Source organism: Magnolia sinica, chromosome 16 (genome assembly GCF_029962835.1).
Source record: "Magnolia sinica isolate HGM2019 chromosome 16, MsV1, whole genome shotgun sequence".
NCBI classification, from domain to species: Eukaryota; Viridiplantae; Streptophyta; class Magnoliopsida; order Magnoliales; family Magnoliaceae; genus Magnolia; species Magnolia sinica.
In genome coordinates, this window is record NC_080588.1 from 26,035,159 (window position 1) to 26,058,464 (window position 23,306).

Genomic DNA, 23,306 nt, shown 5'->3' on the forward strand with positions numbered 1-23,306 from the left:
TAGAATACCATGATTTCTAAAAATAAATTGTCAAATTATCATTGTTTGGAACCCTATTCCCTTGTTAAAAATTTCCCCTGTTTTAATTTAATTTATTATTATCAAAAAGGAAAGATGCAATGCCCAAATAAAGCCTTCAAGTAATTTTAAGTCACCACTACAGTTTACAGCAGAAGCCGTGCATAGCTATACTTTGGTTTAATCATCCAAGACACAAGAAGGATGAGAGAGAGCATTGGAAGCACACACCTCCATTCCCCATCAACCTGACGGACATTTGGTGCCTCTCTAAGTGCAGGCAATGGTACTGTGATCACAACATTTTGTAGGTCAAACATCGATGAAGCTTCATATTCCATGCTGACATAAGTTTCGCCTCCAGAAACTGATGGCCAGCAGTTGACTGCAAATACATACAATATAGTAAACAGCAAATATAAAGGAATGTTATTTCCACCTCTATAGGGGACTTTTGGGCAAACTAAGTTTCTTAATTTCTACTTCTAACCATCTTGTGGTTGGAACTACCGACTTTGGGGGTGAAATATCATTTCTCAATGTAGATAAGAACAGAATATTTGTAAAGGCAAACTGTATCAAGAAATCAAACCCACTGGTCAGTGGCACAAGTGATTCATCCATGCTCTGCATTCTCCACTTCAGAAGACCAACACCTGCTGCATCACCAGTTTGGCCAGTCGGAAAAGGTCTGTTAGGATCCTTCAGCCCAATAATATTTTCACTTGAAAATAACTCCTTGTTGATGTTGGGATGGGTTTTGAATAGGACACCGGAATTCAAACCAGTTTCAATCTGAGAGTAAGGCACAGCAACAGAGATATTACGGTAAGAGAAATGCTAATACATCCACATCTTTTGCAGCAGAAAGGTTATAAAACAAATATACCCTCTTAAGTAAACAAAATGGACACAACCTGCCAGAGAAAGAGGCATCAATGGCGATCAAGCATTATAAAATGAGGAATGATTGCTACAACCAGTGTTCGAAGTGTCGGTGTCGCTACAAGTTTTGCTAGCCAGGGATACAGAAAGCAAGATTATAAAACAAATGTACCCTCTAAGTAAATGAAATGGACACAACCTGCAAGAGCAATAGGCATCAATGGTGATCAAGCATTATAAAATGAGGAATGATTCCTACAACCAGTATTCGAAGTGTCGGTATCAGTATCACTATAAGTATCGCTAGCCAAGAATATGGAAACAATATTAGTATCACCGATAACCAGAAATGCAGGAAAACATGGAGAAAATGGTGGAATTTTTCAATGAAACTTCATGAGATGCTAAAATACACATATTTGTATGTTTAGGAATAAAAAAATTGCAAAAATAATGTATACATAATAAGTTTTCATTTAATGGGGGCCTAAAAGTATGCACTGTTGTAAGAAATCAGTCAAACCATCTCATCCATCCCATTTATCCATCCATCCAACCATCCATCCAACCTCCAACCATCCATCCAAACATCTATTGATATTTCAGAATATCGGCAGCATATGATATTACTCAACAAATCGTTGACAACTGAAAAGAAACGAAAGATTGTGGTCTCAATATCGCCATGTTGCGATAATGATAATCTCGCGATATTATCAAATATTATCGTCAAAATTGAACACTGCATACCACCATGCGCCCGCAAAAAAAAAAAATGAAATGGGAATTTTTTTAAGATACAGATTTTTGACGATATCAATACATTGGCAATATTATCGAAATATCATAGATACATTAGCGAATCAAGCGATACCTAGAATTTACACGGTGAAAATATTGGTGATACACCGGCGGTATCGATGCATTGGCAATACAAGCGATACCTGGAATTTACACAAATATCATAGATACATTGGTGATACAAACGACACCTGGAATTGACATGGTCGAAAATACTGGCGATACACCGGCGGTATCGATGCATTAGCAATACATGCGACACCTGGAATTTACACAATTGAAAATATTGACGATATTGATACATTAGCAATATTTAGCGATACATCGCCAATACCTAGAATTTCTGATACTACCAGTGTTATCGGTATCGCTACCAATGTTATTGGTATTGCCGAGCTAGAGATACAGATAATATCGAGGATATTTTGATAATATTGGAGATAATTCAAATAGTGCCTACAACCATGTGACCTTCACATGCAACACATGATTACTTGGCGATGCGGGAACTCTAATCTGCATGTAAGCTACACACACCATCAAGATTATCTGCCACAAAATCAGTCAGGTCCTCTCGTCTTGCAATGCCATGTGTACAATGAATTAGACAATTGGCTAGTCTGAGAAAGCCTTCCACCTTCCATTATTTTCATATAGGTGGCCCACTTGATGAGTAAAACATGATTTCAGCGCTGGTGATCTTCATGGTAGGGCAGGTAACTTTATTGCAGAAGTCTGATGTCCTATGAACATTAATCTATAATAGGAGTAGGACTGATATGATCCTCAAGAACCTCAACCCAAGGGCATACATAATAGGGTCCATGGTTCAGTGATCCAGATCATTAATCTAATGGGCCCCACCATGGACGGACCATGTCTCAAAAATCCCCCCTGATTGGAAGAACCTAGCCACCAAATCATCTTTTTTAAATTTATATGCCTAATCTTTTTCTTTTATTTTTTCTTATTTTTTGAGAAACGATGGTGATAGTAAAGAAGAAACAGAATCTATTGCTGTATTTTTTATTTTTTCTTAATCATCAATTTCCAGGCCACCAAAGGGTAGGGAACTCGGGAAGTCCTATCAAGTACATATTGGGGCCATGGTCCATCTATGTTTTACGTATTATTATCATTATATGTATACAAAAACATGTATCGATATTGTCAATAACATCGCCGATATCAAGAAATATATCGTTGTTGAAGGGAAACAATGGGGAAAGATTAGGAAAATGATGAAAATTTTCAATGGAACTTCAAAAGATGTTAAAAGAAACATGATTAAATACTTATAACTCAAAAAATGATGCAGCCCCTGATAAACTAAGAAGATGGTACACCAAGAAGTACTATATCATACTCAAGTCCACTTATATACGTAGTAGTCTTTTCATGAGAAGAGGCATTAGTGTATTTTCCATTTTCTTTGTGAGATCTCTTGATCATTGAGAGTGAGTGAATCCTCTTGTATTTGGGTGAGTGAATCCACAAACCACCTATAGTGTGTTGTCATCTCCATTTTCAATTAAAGCAATCAATCTCCCTTTTCTCTCTATTTCTTGCTTGTCTCCTTTCAAAATTTCTTGGTTCAAAAATGGAGGTGAAGTCCCAATCAATGAAATATGTTTGGTGAAATTCTCTGTTGGTAAGTATTGTGATGAACTTTGGTTAGATGTCTTACCTATGGATGCTTGCCACATTTTACTTAGACGACCATGGCAATATGACCGGGATGTTCATCATGATGGAAGAAAAAATATTTATTCTCTCTTAATGGGGTAAAGTATGTAAAAATTCCTTTAAAGGAAATTCCTTCTCGTGTCCCTAAAGAGCATAAAGTTCATCTTGTCTCTAAAACATTTTAAAGAGACTTGTAGGAAAATGACCCATGTTTATGCCTTTGTGGCCCAAGAGATCGCGAAGGAAGAAGTAAGAGAAATACCCAAATCCATGATGGAAATCTTGGAAGAGTTTTCCGATGTCACACCTGACGAGCTTCCGGATGGGTTACCACTGATGTGGCACATCCAACACCGAATTGATTTGGTGTCGGGTGCCACATTGCTAAATTTGCCACACTATTGCAAAAGCCCTACGGAGCATGCTAAGCTCCAAAGGCAAGTGGAAGGACTATTAAAGAAAGGACTTATCCAAGAAAGCTTAAGTCCATGTGTCGTACCCGCCCTCCTCCAAACAAAGATGGAACTTGGAGGGTGTGCATTGATAGTTGAGCTGTCAACAAGATAACAACAAAATACAGTTTCCCAATTCCTAAACTTGATGATATGTTGGACATATTACATGTGTTGAAGTCATGAAGTCCCTTGATATACATTGATACACCACACTCTAATAGCTTGAGCTTTTGGAGTAAATGGTCATTTGACATGGTATCAGAGCGAAAGGTCCTATGTTCGAATCTCGATAGCAGCAAATATGCCTTGCTAATATATTATTCTCCCATGGGGGGTCAGGAAAATCAAGTCTGGCCCAGGGATTGGGAAATCAAGCTCGGCCTATTTATGGTGTGAGTATCCCTCCACCCACGTCACTATGTTCCCGTGTAGAGTTCCCGCCCCGCACGTGCGGGGGGGTGTTGAAGTCATGAAGTCCCTTGATATACATTGATACACCACACTCTGACAACTTAAGCTTTTGGAGTAAATGGTTGTTTGACAACATGGTGCTCCAGTGTTTTCAAAAATTGACCTTAGAAGTGGGTACCATCAAATTCATATCAAACCGGGTTATGAATGGAAAACCGCTTTTAAAACTCAAGAAGGCATTTATGAATGGCTAGTCATGCCATTTGGATTGTTAAATGCACCTAGTACTTTTATGAGACTCATGAATCAGGTATCATGGCCTTTTATTGGAAAATTTGTTGTTGTTTACTTTGATAATATTCTTATATTTAGTTCTTCTCTATGTGAACATACCAAACATGTGCATCAAGTGTTGCAAGTTTTACGTGAAGAGAAGCTATATGTCAATCTCAAGAAGTGCTCATTCATGATCGACAATGTAATCTTTTTGGGATATGTTGTCTCATTTAAAGGTGTCAAAGTAGATGAGGAAAAGATCAAAGCAATTGTAAAGTGGCCAACCCCAAAATCGGTCACCGAAATGCGGAGCTTCCATAGCCTGGCAACATTCTACCAACGGTCCATGAGTATAGGGCAAGATGCCTATACTAAATATCTCGTCCGGTGGAAGAACAAGCCTCAATATGAAGATACTTGGATCAATGATAAGGAATTATAGGATCTCGACAAAAGAATGTGGGAAAATTTTACAAAGCCGAACTCGATGACGAGTTCTTTTTATGGGGTGGAGATTGATGTAACCCTTGCTACACTAAGAAGATGGTACACCAAGAAGTACTATATCATACTCAAGTCCTCTTATATATGTAGTAGTCTTTTCATGAGAAGAGGCATTAGTGTATTTTCCATTTTCTTTGTGAGATCTCTTGATCATTGAGAGTGATTGAATCCTCTTGTATTTGGGTGAGTGAATCCCCAAACCACCTATAGTGTGTTGGCATCTCCATTTTCAATTAAAGCAATCAATTTCCCTTCTCTCTATTTCTTGCTTGTCTCCATTTTTTCCTTTCTTGTGCGTGGGATTGGCATCAAAAAATTGCCACAAAAAAAAATGCTATTATGCTCAGTAGCTTTCCATTGTTTAAGGACACAATCATGCACTACTAGCCATAAGTGTTGCAATTACATCCAAAATGAGTTCAACTATAATGTTTTTAAAGACTATTTTATTCTTTATTATTTCTTAATTATATTTTTAAAATATTATTTCAAAAATGGAAAGACCATGGCCTATCAACACTCATCAACAATTAATTTTTCCACATATTATAAATTTAAAGGGTAAAAATGGAGAAAATCTAGATCTCCCAAATTTCCTCCACTTTTCACCTTCAAAATCTGGTTTTCCCCTCCAATCTATGTCATTATATGAAAATCATGCATAGATATGGATTTGTACTAGAATCATGCATAGATATGGATTCTCCCTAGTAGTCAATGGCTCTTTGAAAGGGTATTTTAAGGCATCCAAGGGTCTAAGGCAAGAGGATCAGTTTTCTCCTTTCCTATTTGTGGTGGTGGTTGAGGCGTTGAGTAGGATGTTAAGTCGAGGTCAGGAAGTAGATCTAATAAATGGCTTCAGGGTGGGAAGGAGTGAGCTTCAAATTTTGCATCTTCAATTCGTGGATGATAACATTCTTTTTTGTGATGCAAAGGAAGAATGAGTGGATAGATTGAGAAAATTAGTAAGGTACTTGAAAACAAACTAATGGCCCAAACTGAATGTGGCAAAGAGTGAGATGTTAAGTGTGAGCACTTCCAAGGAGGAGGTGGTCAATTTGGCTAAGGTGTTTGGGTGTTGGGTCAGCTCATTTCCGACAACATATCTAGGGCTTCTGCTTGCATAGGTAAGCCTGCAAAGCAATTGTGAGATAAGAGTGATAGAAAAAGTTGAGAGGAAGTTATCTAAATGGAAGAGTTGGCATCCATCCTTGGGTGGGAAGCTCACTTTGATTAAAGTCGCTTCATATTATCTTCCCATCTATTATATGTCTCTTTTCAAATGTTTGGCATCAGTGTTGAGTAGGCCGGAGAAGTTAAAGAGGGAATTCTTTTGGCAACAAGAGGAGGAGAAGTAGAAGTTTCACCTCTTAAATTGGAAGGAGGTGTGCAAGCCATATCAGGAAAGAGGGGGATGTTTCAAGATGGAGGATGTAGGGTAAAGGAGTCGTCAATGTACAAGGCGTTAGGGTTGTGGAAGAGGGTGCCAAAATGACCAGTATTGTCAAGGAAAGCTTGCATTTCTCTTGTGGGATGGTACAAGGATTCAATTTTGGGAGGATTTCTAGTTTGGGGATAGACCTCTAAAGGAAGTATTCCCAAGGATCACAAGCTTGGCCGCAGATGTGGGAGTGATTGTAGATAGGCGCTTCGCCTCTTTGGGCAAAGGCGTGGTTTATCACAAGCTTCCCCCCCTTGCACGAGGAATTTGTAGGATGATGAAACAGACAAGTTTGCTCAATTGTTGGCGAGTCTCCATGGTTTCAAGCCTTCTTCAGTGAAAGAGATTCAATGGTTTGGTCATTGGACAAGTTTGGTACATTCTTGGTTCGATCTTTATAGTGCATGCTCGACAATACCATGATGGCAGCAGACGGGGGATGTTCATTGTTTATGTGGTTCTATGGGGGTCATCCCAAGGTTGCTGCATTTGCTTGGTTGGTGGGGTGGAACCCAGTCTCAACGATAGATAACCTTCAGAAGAGATCGATGGTGTTGCCCAATTGTTGTGTGATGTGCTTAAGGGAGGTGAAGACAATGGACCATTTATTTATACACTATCTTTCTCACGATAGGTGTGGTACAAAGCCTTAGCTTCTTTTGAAATGGAGTGGGTGATGCCGAGACTAGCAAGTGTTCTTCTAGCTTGGCATGGGGAGGCTTTGGGAGAAGAAAAGAGTGGTGTGGATATTGGTTTTTCTTGCGGTTCTTTGGACGATTTGAAGGGAGAGGAACAAATAGAGCTTCTAGAAAAATAAAAATAAAAATAGGGATGGTTCAAAACGTATATAATAGAATAAGGAAGATGAAATTAGTTAGGCTTTATGCTTTAGAGATTTCAATCAAGATGATTAGTCTTTGCTCTCTGGGCTTTAGTAGGTTGTAATTCTTTTAACTTTGACTCCCTCTCTAATCAAAGTCAGTTGCTGTAAAATAAAAATAAAAATAAAAAAATAAAAAAAAATAAAAAAAATGGGAATCCATATTAACATGTAGAAAAAGATGTAATTTAAATTAGTTTTCCTCACCTTTGGGTTCTAGCCTGAATCCTCTCTCTAATAATGATTTCTCCACTCAAATTGTGCTTTGATATGAAACAACCCGAGTGTAGTTAAAACACACATAGGAACAAATTACCCCCAAAATTTTCTTTTTTGGTTTGAATTTTGTAAGATTTTATGTTGTTATTGTTACATGCGATAACAATGTATAAATACTCATGGAAAACCACCTATTTCTCACAATATTTTTTATATCGCCCAAGATATTGGAATGTATTGCCCAATAATATTGATATTATCAATGATATTTTGTTTTGTTTTGTTTTCTTTAATGTTATACCATTGTTGTCAAATAGCATAAGCAATTGTATGAGACCCAAGGAGGCTATGCAAATGTGTGATCACACAATCGCATATGCCATCACACACTCCCCAAAAAAAAATATTTTTTATCAAAGCAATGACATAATTGCATATACCATAGCATAATGCCCAATGTTCATAAAATCATATATGCCACAATGGCATATGTGTTATATGCTCCTAGAACGGCATATGCAAATGCGTAAGTGCTTATGCAATTGTATATGACAACACTTGGTTATGCCATCTATGCTTCGTATTGGTGGGGTGTGGCACCTATAATATCAACCAATGTTGAATCACCAATACATAGAACACTAGGTCCATCTACTATGTGACAAATAAAATCACAATCAGGATCAGCAAATATAGGACCCAATTTTACAAACTGAGGACCCGAAGATACTACATAACCTTGGGAGAGGGATCATGTAATCCTTCTATATTTTAAACTTGAGGACACAGGTCAAATTCGAGTTTTATCTTTAAATCTTGCCAATGACTCAAACTCAAGAACCATTATTCTCCAAGACTTATCCTAACATTCATGTAGCTTGCTTAGTCCAAAGACACTCCAATTGGGAAAAGAGAGAGTTCCTACTGTCCCACTTTTGTTTACATCTTCTGAACCAGACCGTAAATCCTTATTGATTGATAAGCTATTTTCTATATGCATGCATTTTGACTTTTTCCACAATTTGATGACAATTCAATGGTGTGGGCCTATCAAAGAAAAAACATATGAATGCGGAGAACCACATAAAAGAAACTAGAGATTTGGAATTGAAGAAGAAACATTGCAAGAGGGAATATCGTTCAATGCAAAATATTCCATGGATCTACAGTTTGAAGAGTGGCCTACTTAGGGCTAGACCTTGTTCGTTACCATAGAAGCAGCATATCGAGCAACTAGATACCATGCATCAAAGACTGGTATAAGAGGCATGTATATCTCACAACCATGAAACTTAATTTTATTCTTTCTCCATGAGTTGTTAGCCAATTTCTTGGGGACAATAGAAGGTTTCCATTAAAAAAAAAAATTGCTCTCTACTCCACAGTCCTACTACAAGCATACTCTAGCAGACACAAAACCCAATGCAACATAGCCTGCATTTCGGGAGAGAGCATGCTCAAATTTTATGATCCACTCAGTATATGGCCTGGATCTTGCTCAGGTGTGTCATGTTCGCTCATGTGTCATGGATCACCTCTTCAATATTATGCTCCTACAGCAGACTCTTCAGAAAAAAGGCTTCCACAAGGTGTCCACCAAACATAAAACCTCAACATCCATTCCATAAATAAGGATTTAAAAATCCATGGACATAGACTTCCCCTTGCAAACCCCTATTGACACATCTAAACAACCCCTAAAACTAAATATCAAGACATTTTGAGGCTAGGTAGTAAGCAGCTTTGGTTACAATAGAGCAAGTGATCAACTATAAGGCATTCATTTATAATGGAGAAAAGCATGTGAATTGAAATAAAATGCGGCAATATACTGTGGCAGAACAGTTTGAGAACGAATATGGACAGTGGCTGCAGCAACAAGTGGACGGATTTAGATTGAGTAGCACAAAAAGAAAATCTTCTCTTCTAACGAAACCAGGAGTTAGATAGCACAAAACAACGTATTCAAGTCATGAATGGACGCTGCATGACGGTTGTTACTTTACCATATTTGGATACTGATAAGGATACAATACAAGAATGGCATACAATCTCTACTTCTCAAAATCCATGACACGTGAATAATAGTATCCCATTTGTAACATCTGAACATGCTATTCATATTCCATTTTATGGCTTTACTTGAATCATTTGACTCGTGATAAAACTACTACAGTTTATATAGTTATCACAATCAAAATTGTTGAGATTTCAAATATAACAGCCCTGGTACAATAGGATTCAGTTTTACTAGTATCCTATAAGCACATAGTGCCAGTATCGAGACTGTCTTGTGTCTGACACGATACCCCTGAGCACATACAAGTATCTGGGTTTCCTAGGCCAATTGCCATGTTCTTGGCAAAAAGTATTTCAAGATATCAAACAGTTGGAATCACGAACGAACATCGACAGGCATATGGCCTAATACAAGCTTTCGCAAAGGAGATATTTCAATTTTCAACTGTTCGTAAGCAAGATGGGGTGATAAACCTTAAATCTTCTGCTCGAGGGTGAGTACACCCTCACCTCTATGTATTCATCTTTCTGAAAATAGTACAGATCAAAACAACCATTCTGCATTTTTAGAACTGTTTATTTGTCTTACATATGGACAGTCACATCCAAAGGGATTCTACCATGAGAAACCAACCTCATTTTCTCTTGATAACCTTATTCTATTTGCTTCATATTGACTCCTTCAAGCTATCAGCCCACCGTTGAACAGCTAACATTTCAAGAACAGGATCAAAAGATGCCCTTCATCATCAAACCAGATTTGTTGACACAAAGTTCCCTTGGCATACTCTTCCAATTTTGCCCAATTCGTTTCTTCCGAGCAGATAGACAGTCATATTCATACACACATGCATGCATGTATATCAATACACACACATACATAAAAACAGACAGAGAGAGAGAGAGAGAGCTGGGAAGGGATGGAGAGAGAGAGAGAGAGAGAGAGAGAGGGAGGGAGGGAGGGAGGGAGAGAGAGAGAGAGTCCGAACCTGAACTTGGATGAGCCCGTCTTCCTGGTTTAAAATTTGGAGTGAAAGGGTACCTTGAACATCAAAATTGCCAACTCCACCATCTCGCTTAAGTGTCACATTAAGCCTCTCTTCAATGATCAGTGTGATGGGATCAGTTGGTGGAAGTGAAACAGATGACCTTGACTGAGAAGCAGTTGGTTGCACATCCTCCGAAATCAATTCGCCTTCTGCTTTCAGAGATTCCAAGAATTGGTTTGCTTTTTGTGTCTTGCCAAGTTTCATGCCAAGACCTTTTGGAGGAGCAGTGGCAGATCCAGATGGACGACCTGATGATGGAAATGAGTCTTAGAACAAATTCCCACAGCCAAAATCATAAGTAAGAGTTACAAATATGTCAAGTCCTTTGGTAGCAAATTAATGTTACACATTAATTTCTCTTCAAGAGCCATATTTTTTTATCTTCCAAAATAATGTGATGTCTTGCATTTCTGTTCAAGAGATGATCGAGACACTTGATTTCTTTTAATGATAACACTCCCTGAAATTTATCATGCAAGGACGAGTATGGGCATGATAAGTGTGATAAAAGTTCCTCCTTACATGCCAATTTTCAAGAAATATATAATTGCTCTACAATGACAAGTATACAATGGTCTGTGGTGGCACTTCATATACAGAAGTAGTTTTTTCTAGTGTCAACAAAAGGGTACAATTTTTTGAGTAAATTAGCGTTGGACATGGCTAATAATGATGATGATTGTAATCGGAGCTTAAATAGTGAGTGAAGTGGAGCAAAGTCTCTCAACATAGTAGGTCTCACATTAAGAGAAAGTGTGAATTGGAGCAAAGACACTAAATATATAAGTCTCGCATTACGAGAAAGTGCGTGCGTGTCTATTGAGAGATCATGAATTTTATTTAAAGAAGAGAGAGTACAAGGTGATGGTAAATAATCGTCATCCCAAGATGAATGCAACATTACAGGAATTTTGAAAAAGTCAAAAGAAGAACAATTGAAAGGCTTAAGGGACTTGGCCCACTCAACAGTATTCAACTAGGCTCTTCTTAAATCCTCCACAGGGTCACTTGAACAACTGCAAAATGTTTTCTCGTCACGCTCAGCAAAATTGACCACAAGCCTGTAACCAAGGAAAGTCTCCATGGACCTTGACCGCATCGTGCCAAACTAGAAAAAAAAAAATGATCTAATTGAATTAGCTGCAACATTGAAAGATATCGAAGAACCTCCTCTAAACAACCCACAGAAATCACGATGCATGAATGAATGGTCCACCAATTCCACATCCGCAGAAACATGATTCACGAAAAGGTGAAATCATGCCTTCCCCTTCTACTATCAATTGTCACCAACTTCTTCTTTCCCAATAGCAATCTAAACAAAATGACCTTAGGTCAGGTGGACATTCACAGGACCAAAAGCACCCTCTGAATCCTAATACCTCAATAAAGTAGGGCAGCACAAAGCCAAGTAGAAAGATATGAGTGAGAAAACTTTCTGACCTTTACATTTCCCATGCCTAAGCATCCCTTTCATCCAGAGGTCTCAACTGCTGCAGAAGAAGTAACCACATCTCTTCAAATTCAGGTCAGGCACCTCGGGTTGGATTCAGGTCAGGTCAGGTTGTGGGTTGGGTCCTCTTAAGGTTGGGTTGGGCTCAGTTCAACCCAACCCAACCTATCCGAGCTGACCCCAACCCAAGCCCAAAACAAGGTTTGAATACTCAACCCTAAGCACAATTCAGGTTGGGTCAGGTTAGGTCGAATTAGATTGGGTTCAGTCAGGTTAACACTTGTAATAGTAAACACATAAAATCAAACATCCAACAATCAAATAACATCATTAAAGTAATAAATGTTATGTAACTAGCAAAATAAAATCTACATCACCAATCATATTTACAACAAATAAAATTAAAGACAGATTTTTATTTATTTATTTATTTAAAAAAAAAAAAAAATCGCTAATGTTCAAAGAGATCTTCAAAAGACATCAGGCCACTCAGCCTGTGGGCCTTGGTCAATTCTGGTTATTATAACCCCATTTTCCATGCATAGACGGTTCCGATCACAAACCCTACATAACATAGAGTCTAGAGCATTGACAGTTCCAATCACGAACCATATTCTCCATGCAGGCCGTGATTTTATGTTTATAATAGCAGCAAAATTGAGAATGATGTTGCTCATAGAATTAAAGCTAGGTGGATGAAGTGGAGATGTGCCTCTACAGTTTTATGTGATCCCCACATACCAATTCAACTAAGGAGGAAATTTTATATGATAGGTATAAGTCCGGTCATGCTTTACAGCACAGAATGTTGGGCAATTATAGGATGAGCATAATAGAAATGAGGATGTTGAAATAGATGAGTGGCAAGATGAGGAAGGATGGAAATGGAAAAGAATGCATTCAAGGGAACTTAAGAGTTGCACCAATAGGCAATGGAGACCAATAACTACACCAATGTAGTGCAGGTAGGCCTGGCCTATATGGAGGGCGAGGATTGATTAGGGCAACCAACACCACGGGCCACATGTGTGTACAATGCTTGTCTGGTTTAAATTCAAGATTTGTGGGAATTCTGAGCATATTTTGGACATCTTCTTGTGGATAGTTGGTAGTTAAGTGTGAGTTTAGTTGGACTTGGGTAACTAATCACAAGATAAGTTATGCCTATTCAAGATTGTTCAGAAATTAGTTAGGAAGTTTGTTGAAGTTTGTTACAAGGTTTTTTGAGTAGTTGTAGGGCTTAGCAAAAATACTTGTCTTGAAGATTGTAAAAGCACTTGTGATTGAATTTTCTTCTTCTTCTTTTTTATTTTTATTTTTAGGAGTAAGAAACTTGAGAGCCCTTTTTGAATTTGAATGTGTTCGGATTGTAATTTGCAATCCAAATACTTTCTATTTCCCCCGAATTCCCTTTTCCCTTCCTTTCTTTTCTTTTGGATCAAAGGCCAAGGTTCGTCAATCCCATATACCATCAACTGATTAGAAGTGAGTGAGTTCAAGTTGAAGGATCTAAAAGGGCAAGGGAAAGAAGGCCCAAAAGGACATGGGTAGATACTAAGAAAAGAATTAGTGACCTATAGTTTAACTCAAGAAATGGTCCCTGATAGAGTGGAATGGCGGAATAGTATTCACATAGCCAACCCAATTAATTGGGATAAAGCTTAGATGGTGGTGGTGGTGATACTAGCCATAAGTCACATTTATACTTACTGCATATAAGGTTGGCTTTGGGTTGCTCGATGCCTCAACCTAACCCAACCTAACCTAGGGTCTACTTGGGGTTGGTTTGAGGATTTTCAGCCTAAAGTCGGGTTAGGCCAATTGGGCTCGGGTAGAACCAACCCGGTTGGGGTCGGGTTGAGGATTATCAGCCCAAGCCCAACCCCAACGTAAAATTCGAGCTACGTCACTCAGGTTCGAGCTGACCCAACCTAAGTCGCAACCATAATAGCCCCCTAGGTCCCTCCGATAATGGTATTCTCACATCTAGAAACTCCTTACTTCACTAAAAGGTCTGCTTACGCTTTGGATGAACGGTGACATGGACCAGCTCTACCTGTCTAGCACTGTACAAGTCAATAGCTTCTTACATCATGTTGACTGCATCCCAAGGATATTGATGCAGGACACATGATTTAATGCTAGCATGCAACGTGAAGATTATGAAGAAGTCCATAAAGTAATTCAATTAACAAAAGATACTAACCCACCAAGTAATTAAGAGTAAATAATAGGAAATAAAATCTGATTTAACCTAAATCACATGCCCACATGCTAAGAAATCACATAAATCAATTAAAACTAGGCCGATAGAAGGATAGAATTTTCAATTTAACATAGGCACGTTCCACACTCAAGGGACAGATTTGTAGGTTTTATGATTGGGGTTAGGAAAAGAGAGACTAGGGTTTCGATTCAAGGGTGATGGAAAACAAAAAGGGACAAGAGTGTGGTCGTACGGCCAACTCGAGGGGCTCACATGTGTGGCCGTACGGTCACACGTGTGGCTAGGTTGTGCGGGTTTAGGTCCTTTAGGGTTTGGCTTGTTGATAGGTATGGAAAGAGTGAGGATTAGAAGAAAGGTGAAGGTTTGGGATGGAGAAGATCGAAGAACTTTAAAAAATACCTTGATGGAGGGAAAATGGATAATGATGTGCGGATAGTTGGAGACCTCGCACCTCCATTGATGAAAATTAGCCTCACACCAATCGCCCTTCCAAATCACATGAAAGTTTCTTCAAATCTCATAAAGATGAAAGAGGAAGAAGAAAATGAGCAAAGCTTCTTTGTTTTTTTTTTTTTCACAAAATCCAATGAGGGAGAGAGAGTCACATGCCCACCCTCTTTTTATAGCTACAAGAAGTTTCAATAATTACAATAATCACCCTGTCTTGTGAATTTTAACGAAAATAGTCCTAGTATAAATAAAATCAACTAAAACACTTATAATGGTGTCCAAACATAACATAAACAAAACTAAATCCTATAAGCTGATAAAGTCTACGAAAAAACTAGTGTAGACGATCCATGAACAAAGGGCCGATCATGTGATCCAACGACCTGATTGTCACGTCCCTCCAATCCAACAGTCTGGATCACTCCATTAAGCTGCCCATGTGCATTTTCCCAATGTGGGGTCTTCCAGATGCTCGCACATACACATGGGGTCTTCAGCACGATCACAGGTACTTGCCTAGCCACAAGGAAATCGGTGTGGCCCGCCTCCTCCTCTTATACGTGCACAAAGGTGTACATGAAGTGATGTCCTCATTGACTCTCCTCGGCTGAGAAGAGCTTGCCTCTGGCAGACTAAAACTCTTGTAGTGCTCCAAAATGTCTAGATCCAAATGTTGTAGCTCATCCTCCATAATCCAAGTACTATTTGAAGTCGGCCTGTGCTTCCACTTGACAAGGAATTTCTGAAATCCCACATGACGAGCGGAAACTGCTTATGCATCCAATATGTCTTCAATTTGTTCGCTTCGAGCAGGCAAGACGGGTAAAGGTGGTAAAGGCTCAAATGATTGGTGAGGTAGGGGCCATGGATTTGGGACTAGGTCATGGTATGTGGGAGGGTCTGTGGATGAATCAACATGCGAAGTAGCAAGACTCTTGTATCGTACTAGATCTTCCACATTAAAAGTAGAACTAATTCCCATGGTAAGTGGAAGATTTACTACATACGCATTAGGACCCAATTTCTACAGTATATTGTATGGTCCTGCGCTACGTGCTTGTAACTTTTTAACGGCCTCATGTGGGAACCGTTCAGGCCTTATACGAACCATGACATAATCTCCTACTTGGAATTCATAAAACTTGCGATGAGAATCAGAAAATGCTTTGTATTTTTCATTACTTACATTAATTTGCTTCCTGTCTTCCTGATATCACTATGCAACTCATGCATGTGATGTGCAAACTCATGTGCTAACTTAGATGGCCTATGGGACATAGACATTGTCAAACAACCATTTACTCTAAAAGCTTAAGCTGTCGGAGTGTGGTGTATCAATGTATATCAAGGGAATTTATCACTTCAATATTAAGCTTTTGGAGTGAATGGTTGTTTGACATGGTATCAAAGCGGAAGGTCCTATGTTCGAATCTCGAGAGCAGCAAATATGCCTCCCTAATATTTTATTCTCCCATTAGGGGTCAGGAAAAATCAGGTCCGGCCCAGGGACCGGGAAATCAAGTCCGGCCTATTTATGGTGTGAGTGTCGCTCCACCCTTCTCAGTATGTCACGTGCGGGGGGGTGTTAAAAGTGATAAAGTCCCTTGATAGACATTGATACACCACACTCTGACAGCTTAAGCTTTTGGAGTAAATGGTTGTTTGACAGACATAGGTATGAGATCTACAGGTTTCCTAAGTTTGTAGCCATGCACAACCTCAAATGGACTCATGCTTATGGACCTATTAATAGAACTATTATATGCTAACTCAACTATAGGCAAAACATTATCCCAAGTTCGGACGTGATCACCCACAAGGCATTTAAGCAGATTTCCAGGACTCCTATTGACAACTTCAGTCTGACCATCTATTTGAGGGTGATAAGCAAATGAAAATTGAAGCCTTCTCCCCATCATGTACCATAGTATCTTCCAAAAATAGCTCATAAAGCATACATCATGATCAGACACTATGGTATTAGGTAGACCATGTAAACACACTACCTCCCCAAAGAAAAGTTAGCCACATTGGAGGCATCAACGTTTTTGAGCACTGAATGAAATGGACCATTTTGGAAAAACAGTCCACAACCACAAATCTTGAATCATGTTTCTTGATAGTTTTTAGTAAGGTCAACGCGAAATCCATACTAGTATCCTGCCATGGAGCATGGGGTACTAGCAAAGGCGTATACAATCTTGTATTTTGCTTCATTTGCTTTGCCAATTGGCAAGTCCTGCACTGCCTCACAATCTTGGCTACATCTCGCTTGAGACTTGGCCAATAAAATCTATCCTCCACAAGAGCAATGGTCTTGTCCTTCCCTAAATGACAGGATACCCTCCTGCATGAAGTTCCCAAACTAGGAAATCACGGAGGGAGGTACGGGGAACGCAGAGTCTGTCAACTTTAAATAGAAACTCATCAATGGTGACAAACCCGCAATTGTTGGTCGATTGACCATCTCGCAGTGACGCGTACAAATCTCCAAAGTCTAATTAAGTAGGATAATCCTCTCTCAGCCGATCAAACCCAGTTACTTCTACTCTTATACTTTGGAGTAACGCCACACGACGACTACGGGCATCAGCAGGTTTGTTCTCGACCCCAGCCTTATGTTTCGTAACGAAAGAATATTCCTGAAGAAATTGGGCCCATTTGGCATGTTTATGGTTTAGTTTCTTCTGGGAATTGAGATAGCGTAAGGCCTCATGATCAGAGAACAAGACAAATTCTTGCGATAATAAGTGATGCCACCAATGGCGCAAAGACTGGACAATCGCATTGAATTCTTTGTCATACGTGGAATACCATTGCTTTGCCTCATTCAACTTCTCACCAAAATAAGCAACGGGGTGCCCCTCCTAACCAAGCACGCCACCAAATGCATCACACGCGACCTCAAAGACTTTAGAAAAGTCTGGAAGGCACATGACGGGGGCTTCGCTCATCTTGCCTTTAATCTCCTTAAATGCTTCAGAGGCAACTTTAGTCCATACAAACTCCCCTTTCTTTATGCAATCCGTGATGGGAGCCATAATGGATCTAAATCCTCTGATGAATCGCCTATAAAAAGTTGTTTAGCCATAAATGCTTTGCACCTCATGAATATTGCGCGGTTCAAGCCATTCAATTATGGCTCGGACTTTCTCAAAGTCCGCCCTCATGCCCTCAGATGATACAATGAACCCTAAGAAGATAACGCACTTTGACATAAATGTGCACTTCTTAAGGTTGGCATATAGCTTTTCAGTTCTAAGGACCACCCAACAAACTTATCTCAGATGGTGGAGATGTTGTTCCTTTAATGTGTTATAGATAAGAACGTCATCAAAATATACCACAAGAAACTTACCCAAAAAATGTCATCAAAATACACCACAAGAAACTTACCCATAAAGGGTCTTAACACCTGAGTCACAATAATAAATGTGCTCGAGGCGTTAGTCAAGCCAAAGGGCATGACTAGCCACTCGTATATCCCATCCTTCATCTTAAAGGATGTGTTCCACTCACCTCATGGGCGTTTACGTATTTGGTGATACCCGCTCTTGAGATCAATCTTCGAAAAGATTGTGGCACCTGCCATCATGTCTAACATATCATCAAGACGCGGTATGGGAAACCGGTACTTGACCATGATTTTGTTGATAGCTCTATTGTCCACACACATGCGCCACGTGCCATCTTTCTTAAGCGTGAGAAGCGCTAGCACAGCACACGGACTCATACTCACTTGAATGAAACCATTCCTAAGGAGCTCATCTATTTGCCTCTTCAACTTTGCAAACTCTGTAGGGTTCATTCGATAATGAGGAAGGTTTAGTAGAGTTGACCCAAGGACTAGATCAATGGTATGCAGGATATCCCTCAGGGGTGGAAGCTCATCTGGTAAGTCCTCTGAAAATACATCGCGAAACTCATCCATAATTGGCTTCACCTCACGGGGTCCCTCTACACTAACCTTGGGTGTAACTTCTCTCGCCACTAAGGCGTACACCCTCGAATTTGATGCAGGACATGTGATTTAATACTAGCAAAGATTGGACAACGCATGATTTGATACCAAATTTAATGCAAGACACATGATTTAATGCTAGCATGCAACGTGGATATTATGAAAGTGTCCATATGTAATTAAGAGTAAATAATAGGAAATAAAAAAAGTGATTTAACCTAAATCACATGCTCACATGCTAAAAAATCATATAAATCAATTAAAACTAGGCCCAATGAAATGATAGAACTTCCAATTTAGCTTAGGTACGTTCCAAACTCAAGGAGCTGACTTGTATGCTCTATGATTAGGGTTAGGAAGGGGAAAATCTGAAATTCGAAAAATTATAGTTTATAGGAATTTAGGAATTTGGCTAGAAGGGGTGTAAGGATTTTGGGTGAATTGAAGAATGGGAGAAGTTAGGGTTTGGTAATTTGGGAAAGTAGAAAAGTTAGGGATTTCTAGGTTTAAGGTTAGGGTTTTGGGAAAGACTGAAGGGGTTTTGATTTTAAGGGTGATGGAAAACCAAAAGAGACAAGGTGTGGTTGTACGGCCAACCCAAGGGGTTCACACGTGTGGCCATATGGGCACACGTGTGGCTAGGTTGGATGGATTTAGGTCTTTTAAGGTTTGGATTGTGGATGGGTTTGGGAAAGTTAGGTTTAGAAGAAGATGAAGATTTGTGATGGGAGAATCGAAGAACTTAAAATAATATATATATATATATATATATATATATATAATTAAAAAAAAAAAAAAAACCTTGATGGAGAGAAAAGGGACGATGATGTAGGATGGATGGAGACCTCGCAACTCCGTTGATGAAGATTAGCCTCACACCAATCTCCATTCCAAATCACATGGAAGTATCTTCAAATCTCATGAAGATGGAAGAAGAAGAAAATGAGCAAAAGCTTTTTTTGTTTTTCACAAATCCAATGAGAGAGAGAATCACACGCCCACCCCCTTTTTATAGCTCCAAGAATTTTCAATAATTACAATAACTACCGTGTCTTGTGAATTTTAACGAAAACAGCCCTAGCCTAAATAAAATCAACTAAAAACACTCACAATGATATCTAAACATAACATAAATAAAAATAAATCTTATAAGCTGATAAAGTCTAAGAAAAACTAGTGTGGACGATCCACGATCAATGGCCCAATCATGTGATCCAACGGCCCGATCATCACATCCCTCCAATCCAACAGTCTAGATTAATCTATAAAGCAGCCCATGTGCATCTTCCCAGTGTGGGGTCTTTCAGATGCCCGCACATGTACATGGGGTTTTCAACACGATCACGAGTACTCGCCTAGCCACAGGGAAATCGGTGTGGCCCGCCTCCTCCTCTGATACGTACGCAAAGGTGTATGTGTAGTGATATCCTCATCAACTCTCCTCGGCTGAGACGAGTTACGCCCTTGGCAGACTAAAACTCCCGTGGAGCTCCAAAATGTCTGGATCTAAATGTAGTAGCTCATCCTCTGTAATCCACGTATTGTCTGAACTCGGTCTGTGCTTCCACTTAATGAGGAATTTATGAAATCCCCCATGTCGAGTGGAAACTGCTTGTACATCCGGTATATCTTTAATTTGTTCGCTTCGAGCAAGCAAGACAGGTAAAGGTGGTAAAGGCTCGGATGATTGGTCAGGTAGGGGCAATGGGTTTGGGACTAGGTCATGGTCTGTGGGAGGGTCTGTGGATGAATCAACATGCGAAGTAGCAAGACTCTTATATTGTACTACATCTTTAACATTAAAAGTAAAACTAATACCCATGGTAAGTGGAAGGTCTACTACATACGCATTAGGACCCAGTTTCTACAGTATATTGTATGCACCTATGCTACGCGCTTGTAACTTTTTAACGGCCCCCTGTGGGAATCGTTCAGGCCTCATACGAACCATGACATAATCTCCTACTTGGAATTCATAAAACCTGCGATGAGAATCAGGAAACACTTTGTATTTTTCATTACTTACATTAATTCGCTTCCTGTCTTCCTGATATCACTATGCAACTCATGTATGTGACATGCAAACTCATGTGCTGACTCAGATGGCCTATAGGACACAGACACAAGTATGAGATCTACAGGTTTCCTAGGTTTTTAGCCATGCACAACCTCAAATGGACTCATGCCTATGGACCTATTAATGGAACTATTATATGTTAACTCGAATATAAGCAAAACAGTATCCCAAGTTCGAACGTGATCATCCACAAGGCATATAAGCAAACCCTCAAAGGGACTCATGCCTATGGACCTATTAATGGAACTATTATATGCTAACTTGGCTATAGGCAAAACGGTTTCCCAAGTTCGGACGTGATCACCCACGGACTCAGACTCTCCTAAATGAAACCCTTTCGAATGAGCTCATCTACTTGCCTCTTCAACTCTGCTTCGCCAATTGACAAATTCTTGTGGTAATAAGTAACCGCATAGAATTCTTTGTCATAGGTGGAATACCATTGCTTTGCCTCATTCAACTTCTCACTAAAATACGCAACGGGGTGCCCTTCGTGACTAAGCACTCGCCACTAAGGCATACACCCTCTTCCACTTTCCAACCATCCAATCGTAACCCTTAAATCTCCTTCAATGGTGATGTGGCTAGCTTGAATTGATGCTGCAAGCTTCAAACCGAACTTGACTATAGCCACTTCATGAAGTTTATTGTTGCTCTTTTTACTTCAAACCTAGTGTCTTAAAAACGATACATTTTTAGCCACTCTTTTATCTCACACCTTGGGGTCTTTCAGCGAAGGATCTTTCAGCTAACCCACGTGTAGGAATCAGATTCCTTTCTACAACTTTTTCGGTTCAAAGCAATTGAAGAAAATATTTCCAATCAAAATATCAAAATTTTCACAATGATGGTGGATAGGGTTATCAATCAAATACCATAATCCATAGATACCGTAAGTATCTAATCCAACTTAATCAGTACTAGGTCCAGATTTTGGGCACAATCAATAATCGGGTCAAATTCAGGTCCAATGATTTAGATTGAACTAGAAACTAGGTGAGGAAGTCAGATACCAACTTCGGTACCCGACTACAAAATATATTATTTTTAACTTTTATCCTTATTTTAATAATTCTAATTATTCTAATTATTCTAATTATAATGATTATTTACCAGCCTTACAAGAGGCATGTTATGGCATGGAGAACAGAAAATGGATCCTGATCTAATTTTGGATCCAAATTCAGACCCAAACCCCATTTTGAACTTCAAATCATGCTCAAGACAGCCCAACAGGAGCCAACGGACAGCCACTTGGAGCAGACAGGTGGGCCCCACACGCTGTCCACTCTGGACAGATAGGTAAGCCCCACACTCAATCTATTTGATATAAAAAGGAAGAATTGTGGGTGGAGGACCATTTTGATGTAGTTGGATCTGGACATGGAAGTCTGGTTGGGGCTAGCTGATTTTCAAATGGGCCATATCAGTGTTTTAGATCAGTCCATTGGTGGAATTATTTTGATTTGACTCTAGTATTGGATTATCTTGTGATCTTAGTGGTACAGGAGTTTTAAAAAAATAGCCACACCCAAAAATAAAATGCTCTGTCCTAGCATGTGTGTGTGTGCGTGCTTTCGTTTGCAATTTGTAATGAACAGACTATCCACTTAGTGTATATGGGCCTTACCTTAAATTTAGAGAAAAAGGGAGGGGGGCTATCCATCAGAGCTCGTGAAAGAAATAAATGCCACTTACTAATTTGATACTCTGGTGTTTGAGTTCCAACTCATCACACATTAGTCCAGTTGGGCTGTGATATTTAAAATGCATAAACTGATAAATTTGTGTTGATTGAAGTAGAAATTTGTATTCTTTGTGCAATTAGCCAAACCCTTAGCCCTTAGAAAGCCATCATGGCCAAGAGGCATATCCGACGGACCAAGAGGCCATTCATGGCAGTTTTACCAAGAAGCATTAGGAAGGAGTACACCCATGTAAATTACTCTATATGGGAAAGTATAAGCTAAACTCTATACGAGTAAGTCACAAACTGATGGATGGTAGATTTGTGTATGCATTATTTAACTTACATGTGTTGCAGTTAACATGCCTTATGAATTAAAATTGCTTATCATGATTGAATTGAGAAAAGTATGGTGAATGGAAATGGCATTCCATGAAAATGAACATCAGACAACTCAGGGAATAAGTTGTCCCTTAAACAGATGGGAGGAGAGGTCCCGGGGTGGGAAACCCCAACCCTAGTTGGTACCAATAGGGCCTCCGTCAAGAACTACGAGTTGGCAGGGTAGGAGTCTAACCAGCTCGTAATGGTTACTCAATGAGCTAGGCCAGCTGAGATAACCTAAGATCAAGGGATGAGTCAATACCCGAGGCTTATGCATCCAGTATGTGGACCGACACTCAAGTAAAGGTCAACTGGTGCTAGATAGGTGGGTGTTGGTAGGCCAAGTTGAAATAGATTGGGCCCTAGTGGTTCAAATGATTAACTTTACAGATTTTGTGATGGAAACTCGGGCAAGTGGCCTGA

General features: G+C 39.4%; 1 protein-coding gene across 2 annotated transcripts in view; it reads right to left on the minus strand.

Annotated features, from left to right (window-relative positions):
* Positions 1-23,306, minus strand: part of LOC131228558 (coatomer subunit delta-1-like) — a 62,439-nt gene that overhangs the window by 20,731 nt on the left and 18,402 nt on the right. For both annotated transcript variants that reach the window (XM_058224306.1, XM_058224307.1), the window contains 3 exons: positions 10,585-10,892; positions 615-813; positions 250-403 (listed from right to left, as the gene is read on the minus strand). In XM_058224306.1, coding sequence (XP_058080289.1) covers positions 250-403; positions 615-813; positions 10,585-10,892 — 661 coding nt within the window. The remainder of the gene's footprint in view (positions 1-249; positions 404-614; positions 814-10,584; positions 10,893-23,306) is intronic.